This window comes from Nyctibius grandis, chromosome 1 (genome assembly GCF_013368605.1).
Source record: "Nyctibius grandis isolate bNycGra1 chromosome 1, bNycGra1.pri, whole genome shotgun sequence".
Taxonomy (NCBI): Eukaryota; Metazoa; Chordata; class Aves; order Nyctibiiformes; family Nyctibiidae; genus Nyctibius; species Nyctibius grandis.
The window spans coordinates 58350666-58372640 of NC_090658.1; the positions used below are offsets into that span (position 1 = coordinate 58350666).

Below are 21975 nucleotides of genomic sequence, written 5' to 3' on the forward strand. Positions count from 1 at the left end.
TCATGACTTTCACACAAACTCCTACAGTATGTGACGCTCCTATTTTTGCTCCTAGTATGTGAAATAAAAAAAAAAAAAATAAGGGTCAAGCTAGGTCCCAAGTGACACAATAAATTATTGCCTAAAACTAATTTAACCATATGACTCAATCTTCAACTATTCCACCACTTCTGTTATTAGTCACCAATGCAAAAGTGAATGGTAGAATATCTTTGCCTCCCCTGTTACACTATCGTAGAAGAGAATTTTTATTATAGAAATTTCCCTAAATGTAAGACAGTAACTTGATCCTTCAAAAACCCCCAGTCTAGAAATTTTGGCTTTTCATTGCACAGCACTTTTAACTGTGCACACAGCAGGATGAGAGGCAAGTATTTGTTCTGTCTGCTTCTATATGTTTGATGTTCTGAATATACAGGTAAAGGGACCTGCCATTCTCTAAATTATTAAAAGTAGGAAATTCTGCCACTCTTTGCTGCATTTGGAACATTGTCCTGGAAATATTGTTAAGAACACTGGGAACCAGCAGAGCTACTATGGTCTCCATAGTAAAACAGTTGCACTGTTTCAGAATACAGTTTCATCCAGAGTCCCAGTAGCAATGATGGTAGCTTTGTTAGAATATAAGTCAAGGGCTCACCCCCACGGATGCTTTACATTGCTTGTATTTGGCAGTATCATTGACACTTTCCTTTATCTTCTTTAGCTCTCTTTCTGTTGATGAAATCCAACTTGCCAATTCAGAAAATCTGAAATAAACCATCACATAATGCAAAGCAAGTAAAAATGTTAGACAAAAATTGCCACTACCAAATGGTAACCTCTTAAATTTAAGCCAAAAATTATAAAATCTACTCAAAACCCCACTATAATTTGTGGAATTGCTACATAAAGTATAGTTTTGTACTTGAAGCTAACAACTCAGTATCGTTCTTTATGTGGTACTGTTCTATGATAACATTTAAAGGAGTGACCACACATAAGGCTCTACGAGACCCAGTTAGCAATTGAGCTGACACCTGTTCTTATAGCCCTTCCAGGTGTTTGAGTGCTCTGTTAGCTTCACGTATGTGCTGTCTATCTGGGATTTGAGCTCCTTCAGGATTCGTTGGCTGCTTTCCAATGTAGCCCTCACTGGATCAGAAACTGGCAGTTTTTGGCACAGTTCTTCGATCCGTTGTAGCCTTTTCTCACACAGCTGGTAAGGTCCCTTGTCACCGAAGAACAACTGATGGGAGACAAAGCAGAAAATTCAATAAAAATACAAATTGGCAGAAATCACAAAGCATATCTATATATTCATTATAAACTGTACTCAGGTCAAAGAAAAATTTTTGTTAAAAACCCCAAGGATTGATCTGATTTAGCTGTGCACAGAGTGCTTGGTGGCTTAAGAGTTGGTCAGACTTTCTGTTTATTATTGACATTGAAATGTATTTCTGTAAATGCCCACGTGGTGGCATATAATTCATACCATGTGTTCCTCGATCATCCTGTCATTGCTTTCTCTTGATAACAGCTTGTTCTGTCGAGCTATTTCAGCTTTGCACTCCTCCACTGTGACCAGGAACTTGCTTTTCTGTACTTCAATCTTCAAGTGGATCAAATGATATGGGGCTGCTGTTTGAAGATCCTGCACACCCACAGGAGCAAAAAACAAGCACAGAGAGAAAACACTACTCCCATTACCTCAGTGTGAAGTTACTACAAATAAATTGTCTAAAAATTGCCAATGTAGAAAATAAAGCATATATATGCATGAACAGATGGGGGTTTCTCCATATTCATTTAAGTAAATAAAGCAACTGTCTTATCAATATCTATTAATTAGATATATCATAAGGTCATAAGTTTTAGGGGACCAGAATATGTATGTATAAGGCACATTACAGAGACATTTTAATTTTTGGCAAGATATACCAAATATTTCCTGTATAAAATAATAAAGCAAACAGTAATAGTGAAACTATATTCACAACTGCTTCCAGAGGTTCCTGTTTGGGTGCTAGTGAGAAACCACTCATCTATCACTCCAGCTTTGACCTGCAACATGCTGTAGCAGGCAAAAAATTCCATAGCTTATGAGCAATATTTGTTCAGTTGTTAGAGCCTTTGGCAGAAGACACAATTTAAACTGATAGCCTGATCTCTTACAAATTTGTTTTATTAAGAAAGTAATTGCAATCATCCAACATCAGCATAGAGTAAGAAAAGTTAGCACCTATTCTCAACTAATGTTCTTAACACAGGTATCATTATGGCTGTATATAGAGGGAGAAATTACAGTTTCATAATTAATTTCTCACATTTTTTGACTTTTGACCACTTAACAGGGCTTTTGCAAGAGGGTATTTGTAGGTGTAACTGTATCTAATGATGTAAAATATACATTTTTTTTCCGATTGTACAGGAAGCCAAATACAACTATTTTTAAATTTTATTTTAAATTTTTTTCAACATACAGGTCATGCAGAAACATTCCAAAGTTAAGACTTAATTTCCAGAAACATCATTCAATGTCACTAACCTTCCACTGCCTATGGAGTTTTCTCACAGCTTCCTGCAGGTTGTGTTGCTCTTGTTCTGGGAGGATGTCAGTAAGTTCATCGCACGCTTTCAGAAAAGCATTTAGGACTCTCTGATCCAACTGGTTAAAGAATTCCTGAAGTTGAGGCGGAAAGTGAGAAGGTGAGAAGATGAAGCTGGCTATTGATATGGTAACCTGCCAACATGAAGCTCCCTAACACGCTCTGTACGTTTCAAGGTTACTTCTGCTGCACTGAAGAATTCAAGTTTGAGCTAAGGAAAGAACTACTCCTAGGTATTTAAAGTCCAGCAAATTAATTTATTCTCAGCCAGTACCCTGAGATGGTATTTTAACAAGAATACATTTTAAAGCTACATGCATAAGGAATGGTTATAATACAGACACAGATATTCATCTGAAAAAAAAAAAAGCAGTGGATGTGTGAGACTGGCAAAGTGTAGTGTCCTTACTCCCAATGGTTCTACTCGCAAAATTGACCCTAATTTCTAGAAGGTCTTCTCTCTTCACCTTCTGGTTGCTTATATTCATCAATAAGAGGGGTGATCTTAGTTTGACCTGATCTGTATAACTTCTATACATGAAAGAAATCCACATCAATTTTAAAATTAAGTAGGCTTTTCACTTGCATGTCATGCACTCACAGATTTCCATAAGCAAGATCAGAGAATTTACTCACGCTATGTTTCCTGAGAAGTTCTTCAGGATTTCCTTTTTCTTTTAAGCAACAATTGGCAATCTGTATTACTTTCTCCAGTTCTGTTCTAGACTCCTCAAACTTCTTCATCAAACGGCTATTTGCTTCTATGTTTTTTCTCCAGTCACCAGCTTTCCTGACCATATTCTGGGTTACAAGCAAAGAAAATGAGGTGGCACTTTCTCACTGATTTTTATTTGCTCTCTTTTAACATGATCTTACAAAAAAATGCATTTGATTGGTGTCACTCTTTCAAGTAAATGCTGTTCACAATTGCTTCTCCCTTTCATGGTCCCATTTTCCCAATTGTTAATACTTATATTAAGGCTTGTGCTAATGTCATCCTTCATTCAAATAAAAATGGGCGCAATTAATACAGATGTCTCTGATACCTTCAGAATGCCTCTGCCATTTGGCTAGTGTTTCTTTCCTAAAGACTGCTTTCAAATGTAAAGCACCTGGTATGGCTAAAAGCTTGCCATTCCATTTTTCGTAGCAGCAGACTACCTCCTCCTACGTGACTCTACATGAAGGTGGTTTGACCAATGGATCCAACCAGTTCTGTGCTACAGGTCTTCTGGCCTGGAGGAGGTTTGTATGATTATGACACTAGCAGGCCAGATACACAACCAGGTAGAAAGCTGCTTAAAAGAAAGACAGCAAATTTTGTGGTTTAGTTGCTACTCTGAAATCCTCTTGTTTTGAAACATTAGTCACAGCTTTTCATTATTCTGCTTTGCAGTCTGCCCCAGTGCACTGCATTATCCAGTGGTTACAATTCCATAAGCAAGTTACAGAATTTACCAGGAGAAATGAAGAGTTCACCAGTTCAACTGCAGCAAGTTAATCCAAATACTGCTTACTAACCATACAATTTACCATCCTCACTGATTACAAACCCCAGTGTAAGCAATTGTAATGGTTTTACCCAGTGAGCTAATCAAATCTGTAGTTCTCAACTTAAACATCTTGCTAAGCCTTTTCAAAGTTTCCTGATAAAAATTTGTGTATAATAGTAGAATCATATAGGAATGTATTCTTGACATGAGAAAATGCCAGTTTACAGATACATAAATATTTTAACTCTGGGTATGCCACATTTTGTATGGCTATGCCATGTTTTATAGGTTTATTTTCTAACACAAAAAGAGATAAATCACCATCTATCTTTATAGAAACAGAATAATTAATGTTCAACATGGTAAATTTACCAAGCTACAACCGTATCTGCTTCTGTCACTACAAGCTAAACTTAAATAATGATTTCTAAATTGTAAACCAAAACCCACTGATCTTTAAGTATAACCCACAAAATATAATATAAATTTTGAAATCCACCTCTCAGAGACAGCTCTTTACTGATAGGTGATTTTCTGTAGCTTAAAATTCAGTTTAGATAGCTTTATGCTGAACAATAATTGCCTGAAAACAAATCTAATAGAATCCAACATCTGGAGATCTGACTCCAAGATAACGGTTAATTTCATGCTAGAGTAGGGCTAGACTAGGGATGAATAGTCCTGAAAATATCAATATGGCTAATAACAACATAGAGCTCTATAGGTAAGGGGAATTATAGCCCAAAGTACACACCTTTACATTAACAAATGCAAATACATACTTGCAACTTTCTATATTCACAATCCACTGCATTTTCTGCGGAAATACAAAGCCCAGAAACAGTAGCATTTGCAAAAGTTTCCATCTTCCATTCTTTGTGTGAAAGGGGAAGTATGGGAATATAGGAACAAATAATTAGCCAAGATAACAAAGTCAGGAGAAATAAAAAACAGTGTAGCCCTAACAGGTGGATTTCAGGCTCCTCATTCCAAAGGAGCCGGAGATGTGTGAAAGTTCTCCTTGAATCCCGGGTTCCTCTGAGGCAAGATCACTGCTGAATGACTGCATGGAGAATGGGACCATCAGTCCCCTGACCACTTATTACCTAATACAGACAAATCCTTAATTAATAACTTGACACCAGAGAGGAGATCTCTCTATGACAGTAAGTACAGAGTGATGAAATGGAGATATGGTAGGATGGATCAGCTGCATATGAACAAGCTTTCAAAAATACTCACCAAGGTATGACATAATTACCTGAAAAGTAATCTGAACTTGTGTAACTTTCTTCTGAAATGTTGACTGATGGAAATGCTGTAACACTTCACTCGAAGCCACAGACTGTAGGATACTCTGACTATTTCTCTCAATCAGGGACAAATCTTTCTTGCAGTTTTCTTGATAAGCTACCAAATCCTGAAAGAAAAAAACATATATCCACTCTGGCCAGGAACAAAGGAGAGAAAAGTTTGGCAAAATAACAGGAAGATATTTTTTGACAATAAGAGCAAAAGGGATGAGGCCAAAGCACCACAACAAACAGACTACACAAAATGTTATATGGAATAACACAGACCACACAACTTTCTCCTTGTATGCAGAGTCCTGTACCCAAATAGAGCTCTAGCTATCTATAAAAAAAAGACACAGACATGTACCCAAGCCTTTTGGGTAGTTTTAGAAAATGCAGGTCAATACATTATTCTGTGATTTAATTTTATGGGATGTCTATATTTATTGTATAATTGTAAGTAGGCAGCAGTGAAAACAACAGACATAAGAATGACAACTCTCAGTAGCAGGTTGAGATGTTAAACTTTCTTGCTTTTCAACCAAACAACCTTTCATGTCAGCTATTGGAATCCAGATTTCATTACAAATGGCATTAAGTAATGGCAATTATACTAAAAAAAAAAAGAGAGAGAAAAGAAAAGAAAACATATATGAAGTTACATAAGCTGAAAAAAAGGTTTAAAAAATCCTGTGGTGAGCAAAGTGTTCTGCTATTGAAGGAACACTGTATTCCTTAGCACAAATCTCTGTTTACTCTCTGATCAGCAGAAACCAGCACCCTCCATATAACTGAGGAGATTTTGGTTCCTTGCAAATAACTGCAGAAGAAACATGTCTTTTTATTATGACATTCTGGGGCACGTTAACCTCCAGAGGCAGAGGAAAGGAGCACTCTTATGAGTTACTCCTTAACCTGCAGGTTGGACACATGACTCAGCTGATGTTCATAAACAGAAGAGGATTTACTCAGGAGGATAAATGGACTGGCTTGATTCAAGCTCACCAGATCATTTTTACTGAAATACAATCAAAGCTTGAAGTCACTGCAAGAGAAGACCCTTCTTGTTGAATTATTGGGCCAGTCTCCAGAGTCATTATAGGCTTGAACCAATTTTTATATATATATATATATACACACACATGAAACGAAATCTTTGTTCTAATTTTTTTTTTTTTGCAAGGGACTCTAAAAGGCTTTGAAAGACTTCAGCTTCCCACAAAAAATCCATTTAATTATATTACCTGTCAAATCCGACTCTAATGAAATGTGTATATCAATTTTGAGGGACTATTTCTAGGCTATATACCTTATATTTACTTCTTGGATTGAAACCACAGGCACTAGGAGGGAACACAAGTTTCAATCTATGTATGTTTATGTCTAGCTGACTTTAGGATAGGCTATGTTTGTTGCCTGAAGAAACATCTGCTCAGCTTACTGAGTTGCAATCCAAATTCCTAGAAAGCTAATTGTAAATACTCAGAGGCAGCAGATCTTTGTAATATGTTTTGAAACTTACTTGGGCCTTTTGTTTAAGAACAGTTGTAGGTTGTGCTTCAGGATCCAGGATAGAAATTATTTCATTGACTTTTTCAAGAGATTCATAAAAATGTGTGATTTGTTTCTCCAGTTCTTCCAGTGGTGACAGCAGATGCTGGCATTCATACAGCAGGGCACAGGAATACTCCTTAACCTTTTAGCCGTTTTAAAGAAAAATAATTGTTTAAAAAGTTGTAAAATTCAATAAACCGCAGCTTCCTCTACATGTGGGTTTATATATATTTGCTACCCGCCCCTTTTAAGATAGATCAATCCTGATCCTGTATTACTTCCTAAAGATAAGAATACTAAATTTAAGGATGGTAGTCTTAATGTCTAAAAGAAGTAACATGTTCTCCACCCTGAATCAATCTATTGTTACTATAACTATATATTTGCTCGAATGCATATATCTGAGCATTTATGCAGGAGAGCTTACTGTTTATTAGTTCAACAGCCAACAACATGTGTAGTAGAAAAAGTACTCTACAACCTTGCTCAGCTGCTCTTTGATCCTTGTCAAAGTTCCAAGCATTTCATTCACTTCCTCTTGCGAAAGTTCTTTTGTAATAAGTTGCGCTGTTCTTGTAACCATTTTGTACTGACCTTCCATCCCAGGCAATTTCTGCTTAATATTCTAAAACGAATGTTTCAGAAAATATTTCAACAATAGCATTTATGCATTCATGGGAGATACAAGTCTGTTCTTGAGAGATAAAAGATATATATTACAATTACCAATTGTTTTCGTTGCTGATTTTAGTGAATACTGGATCATATTTCAAATACATGAAAACTGTGCCAAAAGGTATCAGTCATCTCACCTGAACGTGACTTGAAACTACACAGAAAGAAATATCCAGTGGGACAGTGTTTTGGAAATGTGATCTAGAAACGTCACTCATAGAATACAATGATTTATATTAGCTATAGCAGAAATTATACAAAAAAGCACCACTGGTAAAAAAACAATAGTAATAATGGAAATGTACACTAAAGTAATTTTATGCTCTCAGAATTAAATAGTTACAAGTTTCTTTCTTATGAAGAAGAAAGGAATGGAAGGAAGAACTCACTTCTAAGTCTTGTACAAACATTTTGACATCAAAGAAGGATACTTCTACAGGGACTGAAAATTTTCTATTGCTTCCATCAATAAAAGCTGTCAAATGGGCAACACCATCCAAGTATTCCTTCCTCATTTTGTCCAGTTCATCTGCTCGAGCATACTAAGAAAATGTAAAGTAAAGAGAAACGAACAAAAAAATAACCACCTCAAATGAGCTATCTGGCAATTAAGTAATGACTTAAGAGAACTTGCATGTTTTCAGTGCAATTGTTTGCTGGAAAAATTGTATTAAATAAAATACAAAATAATGAAAACTAATCCTTTAAATTAGTTAGACACTAATTGTCTGTGCTAGTTTCAATAGTTCTGATACTAACAACGTTCATACAAGAGGCTGGCCTTTTTTAAGGTTTGGGTCATTTGGAGAACACCAGACTCATTTGTTTGTAACCTAGAATAAACACCTCAATTCATTTCTCATTACCCGCAGTATGAATTTTGAATATTCAGCAAAGAGAATAAAACACGAAAAGCCTAGAAAAGCTTAAGGATAAGGGAATTTTCAATAAAAGAACTGCTGGCTGGAGGAAGGGGAAACATAGGTCTTAGGAAGTGGAAAGAGCTGTATGACAGAAATAGTGAAAAGCCAGTGAGAAAAACCATATAGCCAGCACATGAAATAAGCTGCATAACTAGGGGAAGAGACATTTACATCCTGGGAATTACTGTTTCCCCAGTGAATCACCCTAATTATCATCAGCAAATAAAGCTTGATAACATCCTAGTCAAAAAGGGGCAATCATTATTTGCTTTTCCATTTAACTTTACTGCAATGGAAATAATCATATCAGTAAAGAAAACAGATTCAGCATCTTCAAATAGGCAACTGCTATTTAAAATCACTGGAGGGGGAAAATATCATTAGATGTATATTGACCACAGCAAAGATATTTTCTAATGTGCTAATGAGGTGTGAAATACTTCTGTGTAATTTAGCTTATATCTTCTCTTTGCTTTTTAAAGAGCAAATATAGAAACAATTCTTTTCCAAACAGTTGAATCTCTTCCATGAGATAAAGGGTAGTTTTTTCATTTACTATCAATGTCTCCTTGTACACAAGATAGAAGTAATGTCTGACTGATTTGGGGAAAGCATTTAGTTAATTAACTTGCATTGTACCTGCTTATCATTGCAGTACAATAATTGAATGCAACTTTCATTAGAGAGTAGTAAAAATATTCACTTTCATCATTTTCACTGTTTAGTTTTACAGAGCTTTTACAATAACAATAGCTTCTTAAAACCAATCATTTTCTTCGAAGAACAGTTGAGGATATGCATAAATAATATTCACTGTATCAAGACAGGAGATCATAATGAAAAACTACAACTTATACTAGCTGAAAATGTCCAAAACAAAAAATAAAAAGCTGTATAACCAAGAAGACAAACAAAGGAAAATCCCCAATAAAATAAACTGCTGTCAGGGATTCATTTCTAATTTACATAATGATGAACAGTTAGGCACTTTAGTAAGTTGTCCTATAGTCCTGCTTGTGGGGCAAATGTGTCTTGCTTGCATGGAAATGACAAAGTAAATATTTAAAAGTAACAATAGCAAAAACACATACCTGCTTAACTTGCATAAACAATTCTCTCCATCTCCCATTTAGTAACAGAAGCTGCTGTTTAAGGTCTCTGGAAATGGTCTCATCACATGTTTCAATCAGAAAATTACCAGCATCATTCATGGCCGTGTGCTGTTGGATCCAATGAGGTAAGTGCCGGAAGAAATCCTGAAGAAGAAAATGAAAACACCTTTCCAGAACCTTTTCAATTAGTCTTTACCTTAAATCATGAAACTAAAATTTAATCACCATCTAATGGCTTGATAAAACTCTTTGAACAATTATCCTCTGACACTCTTCATATCAGATATGCCACAATAGAATGTTAATGTCTGCCAACATAACCTATGGAATTAAAAATTACCACCAGTTTACTTACAGCTCATTTTACTCCAGTGAGTACCTTCAGTTAAACCAATGGAACTCCTCCTTAGGAGAAAGCTCCATAACTGAAAACACTGTTTGGGCTCATCTAATTTCTGTCTTGCCTTGAAACAGTATGTGCTGATTGTAACGTGGGCCATATACAGATTATAGAGAGATACTTCCCCTACTATGAACGATATGCAGCTTTCTGGGGTCTGGCATCCCAGAAGACCTGAGAAGACTGATTCTTTACAGCTGCTTCCTCCTATTTCAGAGTAGGTGAGTGGGGAGGGGAAAGGGATGGTTGTCACTGATTTTTTTCCCCTGTTCCAGTGAGACAGCCTAAATAGCCCAACCTTTGTGCCAAATGCTTCTGTGCATCCTGTAGGCAGGTACACACACATAAATTGGTAGAGAAGACAAAGACCAGATCCCTCCCTTCCTTTTTGCTCTTCAAGAGGATGCCTAAGGCACATATCTCCAGGCACTAAGACTACAGCTATACCAGTAAACAAAACAGGACTCAGTCACTGTCCCATGATTGTCCACATCTTCCCTGACACAACTTTGGCTTGTCCCTGCTACCCTTCTCCCAAACAAAGCACAATTCAATGGACGGCACATGGCAAGGACTGTTCCCAATAGACTGAATCATGAGGCCACCTTCTTTCAGGGGAGAAAGAGTAGCCACAAGGATGCAAGCTGGACCATACCACTTGGTCCTCAGGACTGAGGAAGGGGCACTGACCCATTTTATTTATGACTATCGATCTACTCTGTAATTCCAAGACTGTTCATCTGACAGTGACAGTCCCATGCAATCCTTTGCTCAGGAGTAGATGTGAAAAAGTCCTGTCCAACTGTACTGTCAGTCATCCCAAGTTTCAGAGCTACAGTTCTGAAACTTTATACTTGTCAGAACTCATCCACGTATAAAAACAGTTCTGATACAAACAAAAAGGAAATGCCAAATGGATGGATAGTGCTCAAATTTGTTGAAGAGAGAACTGAGCAACACACAGTTTTAAATTCCTAAAGCTGAGATCAGTAGAGCACAGGTGCTCTGTACTGATGTATCAGTGAATAAACTTAATCATGTCAGTAAATTGTATGTGCAGTTTGAATCTTCTTCTACTCGCAGTGGAGCACAACCCTTGCTTTGTAAGCACATCCAAAAGAAATTAAATCTACTGAATCTGGCACTGGTCAGTTTTCCAATGGTCAGGCTTACTACAGGTCAAGAAGGAAAAAGCACATGGAGTAAACTACTTGCATCCTTGCTCCAGCACACTTATTCCCACAAACCATTACCTTCCTCACATCTTGCTGGGGAGTATCTCCATTTCAGAAGCCAGCCTAAAACATGTGTAAAATTTGTACAAGTTTGGAAGGTACTGTGAAGCACACTTCATTCTCAATTAAAAGAATGCAGCTCTTTTTAAGGAAGTCCCCACATGAGATCTAGAAGCCCTCTGTTACCTTTTGGATACAGCTGAGGGAGAAAGGTGTGGGAGAGCGCAATTACAACAGGGTTATGATGGGAAGTGTTTAAGAGGTACTGCAAGTAAATAAAGGAGTTGTAGAAGGACCAGTTTACTCATTAATACAGTTACTATTAAATTTCTAGTACTTTGCAGTAGAAAAATCCAAGTGCATACTGATCTTTTTTGCATGATCTTCTGTGCTACAGATTCACAATAAGGTTTCTGAAAACAGAAACCAATGAGAAAGCCAACAAGCCTTTTTTTTTTTCTTTTTTGCACAAAGAACAGTGGTACTTGCTGGTCTTGAAATCATACAGAGATAATGGGAAGAAGAAGAAAGCATGACAGCATGGTAAGGGGCTGTTATGATCTTTGCTTAGGATAGAATATGGTGGGTTTTAGCAATGCAGGTAAGGTTTGCAAATGAGCATCAATGAAATCTTTGTATCATATTACTGATACATTTGTGGTTTCACAGAACAAATAATTGGAAATGTTTAAAAAAGTTTTATGCCATATTCCAAGCAGTAATTATCATCTTTCAGGTGGGATTCCAGATGCTTGTGCTGATGGCTGTATGACTATTAATTGTACAAACCAATATAAGTATTGCTTTTGGTTTTAATAACCAAATGTTAAAAAACTGCTAAATCAGAACTATCCTTGGAACTATCTAAGAGAACATTATTGCTGTGGAGTGGTAGATTCAACATTAATAGCAGAAGTAACTTTAAAAATATCTATCTCAATCTACAGGCAGATTATGTTACCTCTCAGTAATCTTTAACAGTTTTGAGCCAATGTAATTTTAAGAAGAAATTAGCATTTTGGGAAGCATAATGCTTTCATGTCTAAGGTTTTCAAAAAGGCTTTTTGAAACTCTTCATATATCAGAATGGTAAGAAGTACTTGTTGGATTTAGGTTAGAAATCAGAAGCAAGTACGTACTAAATGGATATGTTCAGATTTCTGCTTTGAAAATCTTTAAAGGTAAAGTTATAAAACTGATCAGAGAAGTAAATACTTTTATTTTATTCATATATATGGATCTAAGAATATTTAATTTTAAACACTGCCAAGTTACTTAGATAAAACACACACAAGGAGCTAAGATCAACCTGATCAGCTGAGGTCATCCTTCCTGCTCAGTAATAATAACTGTGGGTATTTATATTATGCCAGACTACTGAATCCTTTTCACAGGTTTATTTTTATTTAAAAAGTGTATTCCATTCTTTTATGTCAATTTAAATTAACAAACTTTTACCAAAAAATACACTGTTCTGTCATGTTACATGAAATGCTCGTTCCTGACCTGATGTCAGTTTGACATCTACAACCTAAGAAAACCATACTTTGGTGTTAGAAGCTGTGTATCTGCTACATTGGGATTGAGTGAAAATGTAGCACCTATTAAATGCAGTATTATTCAAGTCAATCTGGGTCATTATTGAAGTTTCACAAACAGATCTTAGTGCTTCAGTACTTTAATATTAGAACAGAAAAAAAAGACAGCAAAACGATCTTTACAACTGCAGGTCCCCAAAAGGAACTAAAAGATTTCTAAAATGCCAGGGAAATGGATTAATTACCCTTAAACACAACAATACATATTAATAATTTTGTCTTGTGAAGGCAACTAATACTGCGATCAATCATCTATATGGTAGAAAAATCAGTGGAGAAAGTAATTTTCTTTAAGTGTCTTTACACACAGCGCATGAATACACACTTTGGTGTTGAGCCATATTTGCCTCTGAGTGAATCATGTAACATTCCTATCTCTGATGAATACTGCTGCCCTATAGTCATGTCAAAGATGCCTCTAACCATGTTGTCACAGATGATGCCTTCCTCCCTTGCGTGTATATATGTATATGTCTGTACGTGCTATACGTGCAAACATTGAAACACCTATGATGCATGTAGACAGTATGCCAGAAACTGAAAAAATCTTTCCCTCTTGTATGACATTTTGTAAAACAACCTAAGCAAATGCAAAAACATATCCCATGTTCAATAATTTACAAAATAGCCAGATACATATGCTATTAGTGCATACCTTTTTAGAATGTTCAGGCTGATTCAGCATTTTTTCAGCATCTTCCAGCCAAGCTTGTAGACCTGCCACAGTGCTGCTATATCTGTCCCAATTAGCAATTACTTCCTCCAACATGCTTCTTACACTTCTCACCTCTACCGAGAGGTTCCTCCACTGTGCTGTTGTTTCATTCATGAATTTCATTACATTCTCAACTTCTTCCACTGAGACACAGGAAAGACATTGATTATTTTGGTTCATTATTATTTTTGTAAAGCTTAATTTTATGTAATGCTTATCCATTCTCATCAGGGAATTATATTTTACTGCAACTTCTATTTCAGTAGGCTTTTATATACATATGCTCAGTTCACAGCCCAATTTTAATGCAAAATTATGACTGAGAAATTAAACTTGTGAATTTAAGAAAAGTATATAAAATGAGTGCTACATTAAAACAGTCATACTGCATAATCAGTGTGGTGTTCATTTCTAATCTGTAATAAAAGAAAGCAAGAGAGAAAGTTGCCTTAAAAAAGCAGAAACTAATAGAGATGTATAATGTACAAACACATATCTGCATTGAAAAGTACTGAATGAAATTCTGATCTTACTTCCACTGACTTTAAAACCAAACTGCTGCTAATATTTGCCATTTAATTTTTAGTATTTTCCTCACAGTAATAGAGGAACAAGTGTGTCCTCATTCCAGAAGAAAAAAACAGACAGAAGAAAAAGGACCCAAGCAAATCTTGAGACTTCATAAACCAAGCAGAATATAGGTAATTTTAAAAACATTTTTTAGCTAAGGTGTCCTCTGATTTGCACTGCTGTTTCAGAATTCATATAAGTGAGTAGCTGCCCTTTAGAAAATAATTTGTTATTGGATTTTTTAAATAACATTGAATATATCTATTTCTTCTTTGTAAAAATACTTTGTAAAATTTCCTTTTATAAAATTTGAGTGTCACTATCATCAACCTAAATTTCACAACAAAAAAACATATCCATTTTCTCTCCACATCTGCTAACCACTTTAGCAGCTGCAGCAATCCTCCATTGACATTATCGTGTTATCTCCTCAGCAAAGATTAAAGTGATCTCATGTCTGTAACTATCTAGGTCAAACATTGCCCTCATGCATTCTCACTGAACTCAGCAGTGTTCAGGAATTACAGGAGGCAGCTGTTGAATCAGCTACACATTTTTCTCATGTATATCCGTACTTCAGCTATCATTTGAGTTGCTCTTACAGGTTTTCACAGTTAATGAAGAATCTTCAGTAAATCAGGGGAAACTTTTGCTACTACAACAATACTGGGACCAACTCTCTATTTGTCTTTTTCTAGTAAATGAAGCCATGCCAGTGAGCATTTCCAGGCACCAGAACATGATCTTCCCTACTCCTAATTTCATCTCTGGCACACTTTTGGCCCAAATCAACAACACTGAAACAATCCAGAAGTCAGCATGGACCATGGACTTCTCCCATTAGGAAATCTGAACATGACCACTCTCTTCGGGAGATTAAGGAATCTTAGCAGCAGGAGGGCAGGATGCTCTGTACCAGCTGGCTTCATGCTAGAGAATATGTGAAATTGCTACCAGAGGCTGTAGCCTCTCTGGTGAACTGCAGCTGCTGTACAGCTCTACCACATGAAGAAACAAATATTAGGAGATCTTTTTAGAGGATACTTATGTCTAAAGAGATTAAAATGGTGTCCCCATGACATAAGAAACATAGGCATTTACCTGAGCCATTTGCTTTGGCATACATTTCAGCTGCTCTTTTCAGGATCTGGTAAGTAACTTCATACTGCTCAAAGAACTTGCTATTTTCAATAACAGACTGAAAAGAAAAAAAATACATAGACAAAATAAAGATAGATACTAAGAATAAGGATAATTTAAATGAAATTACAACATGACAGTCATGACAACTTTTAACTTCATTATTGCTCCATTCATTTTTTTCATCATTATAAAATAATATTTAAATTATCATAATTATAAAATAATACGTATTTCACCTCTTCAAATGAATGGTACAGCAGAGTCTCCCTTTACAAATACAATTTATTTACTTTGCATATGGAAAGATTATTTAATATGTTTAGTTAGTCTGCTAGTTGATGACTTGCTGAAACTCACCAGCATATGATACTTTGAATGTGCAGAAACTGAGCAATTAACTTAAAAGTTATTTAATGGGAAAAGTTTTACACTGAAATTTATGGGGAATCATTTTAATAAAAGAGAAAATTTCATCCATATAGGTCACCACAAAAATCAAATCCACTTAAACTTTAAAAATTGTTCCTGTATTAAGCTTCTACAGAAAGGCAGGTTTCACTTTAAGAGACAAAAAACATTTGACTTATCCTTCAGCTTTCCTTTATCTCCTTCGTAACTGGTAAAAATAAGATTAAGAAAAGACTACACAAAGAAACGCTGCTTTTCCAAAGCGTGACACAGTGCTTTTCCTTTGTGAGTGATATTTTAGCTGTGTAATGTGTTATAGCGTGATGAATAATTTATCTGGAAATATTTTGGCCACAATGTTATGGCTCTTTATCATTTATGACTCATTAACCCTTATGACAAATGACACTGACTTTTTTTTAAATGTCTTTCAGAAATGTTACTTCCTTTAAGTGCAATATATAATTAGATCTCTATATTATGCTAGCATATTATATCTTGCATTACCACTGTTAAAAAAGGGAGAAAACCCTGGTTTTTTACACGGTTTTTACATTGCCTTACCTAGTTTATTTATCTAGAGGTTTGGAATAGTTTTGTAACTTATACTACCTCCCATGCCTTCTCAGTTATAGATCTACAAAATTAAGGCAAGTACATCTCACATATGTCTACACAAGCTTTGAAATGTCAGAACAGACAAAATTCCATGTATCCTAGTGTGATTTTGGTAAAACCAGGTTTCAAATGAGGTCAAAGTTCAATGTACTTTGAAGGGGAGAAACAGATTTTGTGTATTCATCAACTCACATTATATAAACATGAAAAACAGTTAATTAATCTGCCAGCCAGTATATAACTAAAAATCTTCTATTTTAAAACCTTTTACAGTTGCTATGTCAAATCACCACAGTTATCTAGTACATTATTTAGAAATGTGTTTATAACCAAGGAAACTAGAAGTCAAGGACAATCAGAATTTTCCTCTGCTCTACTGTTAAAAAAAATATCTCACATGTATAAAGAACTACATGCTTTACCATATATTGTGTGACAAACTCCTGACTTTCACTCTTGCCGAACCCATACACCAGACATTTTACCCTGAACCAAAAACTGCAAGACTTCATATGAGAAAGTAAAAGACTGTATCAAGCTACTTATATAATACTGACCTCAAGAGCATTTGGAAATATTTTCAAAAATTAAATATAGATGTTTTACTGATTAATATTGTTTCCCATCTGACAAGATCCCTTAAAGAAAATATGTAGCTTTTCCCAAATCCATATAACATACAGTGTTAAAAAAGTGCTCATACAGCAATGCCAAAACACAGTTCCGTGGGTTAAAATCCATGGATAACTGTACCCAGTGTCTCCATTACAGCTGAGACTTTGGTACAGTGTATTATTCTTCAGGTTGATGATGTACAATTTATGCTGACCTTTATTTCTGTTATATGACAGACAAGTGAAAAGAAGATGGGATAAAGTAACAACCACCACTTTTATTTTTAAGCTACAGTACATAAATATTTTCCAGCCATATGTTCTATCCAGATCCTAACTACGCATGTTCCTAGAATGCTGACATTGCTCAGTCTGCTTTGGCAGACAAACAAACTTACGTTTTTATCTCCTACTAAAATAGCCACTGACTATAAGTACTGACTACAGCTTTCCTACGTAAGACTCCTTATTTACTGGAAGAGTAAGTCTTGGCTCTTGGTCCTAGAAAATTGCTCCCAAGTAAGCCAAAGTAATTGAAGTCTCTTTCCATCACTGGACACTTGGAAGGAGCCAGAAGTCAAAGCCATCAGGAATGAAACTGAGCTCTATTTATCTTCTTGTCCTAATTTCCTCATTTTGATGTGATGCAGTTTCATAAATGAGGCAAGGAAGCATTTTCATTCCCCTAATGATCATCTCAGCATTAGTGGTTTGAAGCACAAAAATAATGGAGGCAATCACAAAATAACATACAAATACAACATTAATGTTCATTTTAAAGCAAAAAATAAGAAAGCAATATAAAATAATAATCCAAAAGTTAAGCCATCCGCTTCCTCATTACTCCCCTTGTCACCTTTTAGCAGTTTTTTTGACAGTCTTACAGAGTATACAAATGGACTATAACTCCTATTGCATGTCACTCTAGCAAACTATGTTATTTTAAATAACCATCTGAATTTTGGAAAGTTTGTCTAAAACAAGGCTTAACTCCTGAATTTTTATGTGTCCCTAACTGCTAAAGTTTAAACGTAGAAAGGGAAAAGCATGAACAGGTCTTCAGTTCTGACTTGAGCTTGACGTTTTCTTCCAAAGCAATAAAAACTATCAGGCTGTGGGGGCATCAATAATTTTCTCTACACGGTGTCTTGTGTCTGAATGGTTCCATAACTGCATGAATTCTTTCCAAACTGAATTTTCCTGTGCAATTTTCCTCGTATGGATTAGATAGAAGGGGAAAAAATTAATTAGCCCAGCTTTGCTTTTGAAAGAATTCTTCATGCTCCAACATAGAAGTGCAGCTGTGGTACCATTCTACCAGCCACTTGGCATTACAAGTGTGGATTTAAGAAGATATAGCAGCGTAAGACTGAAAGGGAACATATCAATGAGCATTTGTAAGTCAATAGCCTCTGTTTCTTAACATGATATATGGATGATGCAGAACCGGAGCAATCTCTTTCCAGAACAGAAATAAAGTAATGGGTTTAATATACTAATGCTGAGCAGGAGAAGAAAAAACATTCTTTAAAAGAATAAAATTACTCCCCTATCAGTATAGTACATTGAACAAGTACACAGAGGCAGCATAACTTCTTTTTTTTTTCCCTTCATTTGGAGGACTTAAAAAAAAAGTAATGGGGGGGACTGCATGCCAAAAATCTCCTCTATCTCTACACTTAATCTGTTTATAGTCACTATAAAGTGCATCTATGCAGTTGTAAAAGAAGATGAAATTAAGTTCTTTGGAATTGCTATCTAAGGTAAGTAAAATCTAGGATTTGGAACCTCCAGATACGCTTGGTAAGTTGATGGTTGGACAGTTAGCAGCTGGGACATTATTTCTGTTTTTGAAGAGATAGTGCAAAGAGAATAATTTTTATTTTTAGCCTTTTGACTAAAATTCCTCCATGGGGAAGACAGATTCACCTCTGGAAAGATATTCCATAAGAATGCAGTCATAAATTTGATGACTGGCAAGTCTCTTTTCTCTTTCTGTTCTTTTATTCATTTCCAGCAATCATAAATATGACTATTTTAAAAACAGTTAAAAAAAGAAGACAACCCGAACTTACAATATAATTTTGAAGAAGTAGCTCCACTGACTCTCGCCTTCCATATTTGATAATCCATGATTTTAACTTTGATTCTGCAAGGACTAAGAGTGACAGTAGACGGTACTTCAGTTCCAGAAACTCCATCTTCAACAGATGGAGCTCAGATGAAGAGACAACAAAATTAAACCTATAAAATGAATCACACTGTAGTAAAATACAGCAATATTCATTTTTGCAGGAGAAACTGAAAGCTTTAGTTACAGTGAAGATATTTTTCTAATCTTTCACCAAATTCAGAGTCTACAAGCATTTAATTATACATGATGATCATTCTGATGACTAGTCTTGAATAGCAAATTAATTATATTTCTGTTTATTCATAGAAATCATCAGTCTACATCTGTTATTAAGTAGTTTTGCAAAGTCATTTTTCTTTTCTTTTTTCACATGCATCCTGGCTGTTGTTACATAACAATTCTAATTCTTCCAGGGACAAGTAATAACAAGATCAATGTAAAAAAGTATTCCCTTCCAAAACCCATAGCTTATTTTGATTTTCATCAATCTTTAATGCATCAGGCTTTTTGCTATATTTTTATGTATACTATAGGAGGTTTTTCCTTCCAATTTTTTCATGCTTGCCACTGAGAAACATAATTAGTCAGTGATTTCTACATGAACAGATTAAAAAGCAAACAGGTTCCCTTTCATTCACAGAGGGTTTTTATTTCAGATTGAAAGGCTTACCTCTCTGCCATATCCTCTAATTGGTCAGGTGGAACAGGCACTCCATTAACAGACCTGGCCCCGTGGATCTCATGGAATGCCTTTTTGTGACCATCTATGTTTTTCAGCAGATCCTGATTTGATTTTAAGAAAGAGAAAGAGATTGAGAGACTGAGGAGGGGGGAGAGAGGGAGACAGAGAGAGAGAGAGAAGGCTCACAGTAGGCTATCTATCTAACTAATAAGCACAATTTTAAGCCTGCACTGATGACTCAATGTAGTTAACTATTTGATCATGCTCTCACATTTGCATGCAAGGTTATGCATACCACAAAAGCATTTACATCAACTTGAACATTTACACAGGGAACTCCCTTATAAGATGCTCTGCTAAAGCTGCGTCTTACAATTATGGAAGATTTTAAAACAGAGGATACACTGCAAAGGTTTAACAAAACCAGAACTCTTAACTGTATTAAATAATCCCTGAAATGCAGCCTGCAAATACTCTAACATCACAACAGCATAATCTTGCTAAATTTACTCGTTACATCTTTATAACAGATACTAACCTTTTTTAAGTATAGATTCAAATTTTCAGGAACTAATCTACTCTGCTATGCATAGGTAGAAGATCCATAGCTCCTTATGTAAGTACATATTCAATATTTAGTGAACTGTTAACTCTCTCAGCATCAAAATATTTCAGGATCGCTCTCTCTGTATTACACGAATGAATGCAGAATGTGGTACCCGACCTGTATTCCTGTGATAAGAATTGTACCAGCAAAAAACCTTACAGCAGAGCACATTTCAACTGTAACTAAGCAACACCGCTTCAAACGGCTTCCTGGAGATTACATATTGAAATGAATGACTGGCAGTAGTCTTTGAAGAGACACCGTAACAATAACACGTCAAGTCCCCAGCGGCTGAGAGGACACAGAACAGTGGGTATTTTATTGCATACAGACAGCTCCTGGCACAAAGTGCTCAGAAGCCTATTAGCAAAGGAAATCATACAAAGGTCCCCCTTTCTCACCTGAGGGAACAAAATGCAGGCTTGTTTATTGATCACAGATGTCAATGTATGTCTATGTGCTAATGAAGGATTTCTCCCCAGTCAACGCCCAGTGTTTGCACAGCAGAAATTAATGGTAATTCACTGGCTAAACTCACCAAATGGTCCCACCATCCCCATCAACCCACCTATATTTTCATTGTTTCCCACTTCAGCCAAAACCTTGTGGTGAAGAGATATGAACTAGGCTTTCTCAGATGCAAGTGATGCACTGATTTTTCTATGGTGAAAACTCCACTGAGGGTGTCCTGTGACTAACATACTCTCACATAAAGGAAAGACTTGGGACAAGTAGCTCAGCCAGCTGCATTTGAGACCTCGACAGACGAAAACGGATGCCCCTAACATGCATTGGTAAGTCAAAATAAAACCCAGTAGTTTCATCCAACATCAACTGGAAGCCCAAGAAAACTTTATTTATATAGTGTTCTCATGAAGTGAAATCCTGCTCTGCAAAATGACACTCAACAAGCACAGATATTGTCCTTAATTTCTGGATCTTGGTGGCAATATTAACTGAAATAAACTTAAGTGCTTGCCTGATTCCATGAAGGTTTGTCCAAATAAGCTGGTACATTTTTATTAGCTTCAAAATGGCCATAAACTATAGAGTTCACTAAAATAACCCATTGTCAGATGAGACAAAGATATAGAGAAAGTGATTATGTTATCTGAACAAAACCATAACAAACAAACCCCAACAAATTCCTAGGAAACGAGGACTGAAAAAACCCCACTAATGCATTTTTGGTACTATCCAATAGCACATTAGGATTCATCAATGCAAATCTGAGCAACAAAACAAACTCCAGGAACAGATATAATTACACAAGCTTCTCTTAAAGCTTTCCCCATCCCACTCCCATGGGAAAACTCCCCCGGCACAGACTAACCTAAAACAAAGTTTATTTGTTGGCGTAGAAATCCCTCACCACAGTGATTTCTTTCTGATGCAAAGAAAACACAGTTTAGGACACGGTTTTTGTATTTCTTATGAGTGTATCAAAAGAAGGTCTACAGTGTTCACATTATAAGAACAAAAAAGTGTTTGACTTTCTTTTTTTTAAATATCAAATCTTATGAATCCTGAAACATTTGATGTTAACGAGAAAGCTAATGAAATTTAGCATTACAAGAGACTAGATCTTGAAAGAAAACAATATCTTCCTCA

At 35.8% G+C, this 21975-nt stretch overlaps 1 protein-coding gene across 1 annotated transcript in view; it reads right to left on the reverse strand.

Annotated features, from left to right (window-relative positions):
* The window catches only part of LOC137660879 (nesprin-1-like), a 233977-nt gene that overhangs the window by 188720 nt on the left and 23282 nt on the right, over positions 1-21975 (reverse strand). Inside the window, 14 exon segments of the mRNA XM_068396056.1 lie at positions 641-749; positions 1020-1228; positions 1475-1633; positions 2528-2662; positions 3225-3389; positions 5343-5501; positions 6899-7072; positions 7412-7555; positions 7995-8147; positions 9620-9784; positions 13529-13731; positions 15260-15356; positions 19017-19185; positions 19746-19858. Coding sequence (XP_068252157.1) covers positions 641-749; positions 1020-1228; positions 1475-1633; positions 2528-2662; positions 3225-3389; positions 5343-5501; positions 6899-7072; positions 7412-7555; positions 7995-8147; positions 9620-9784; positions 13529-13731; positions 15260-15356; positions 19017-19185; positions 19746-19858 — 2154 coding nt within the window.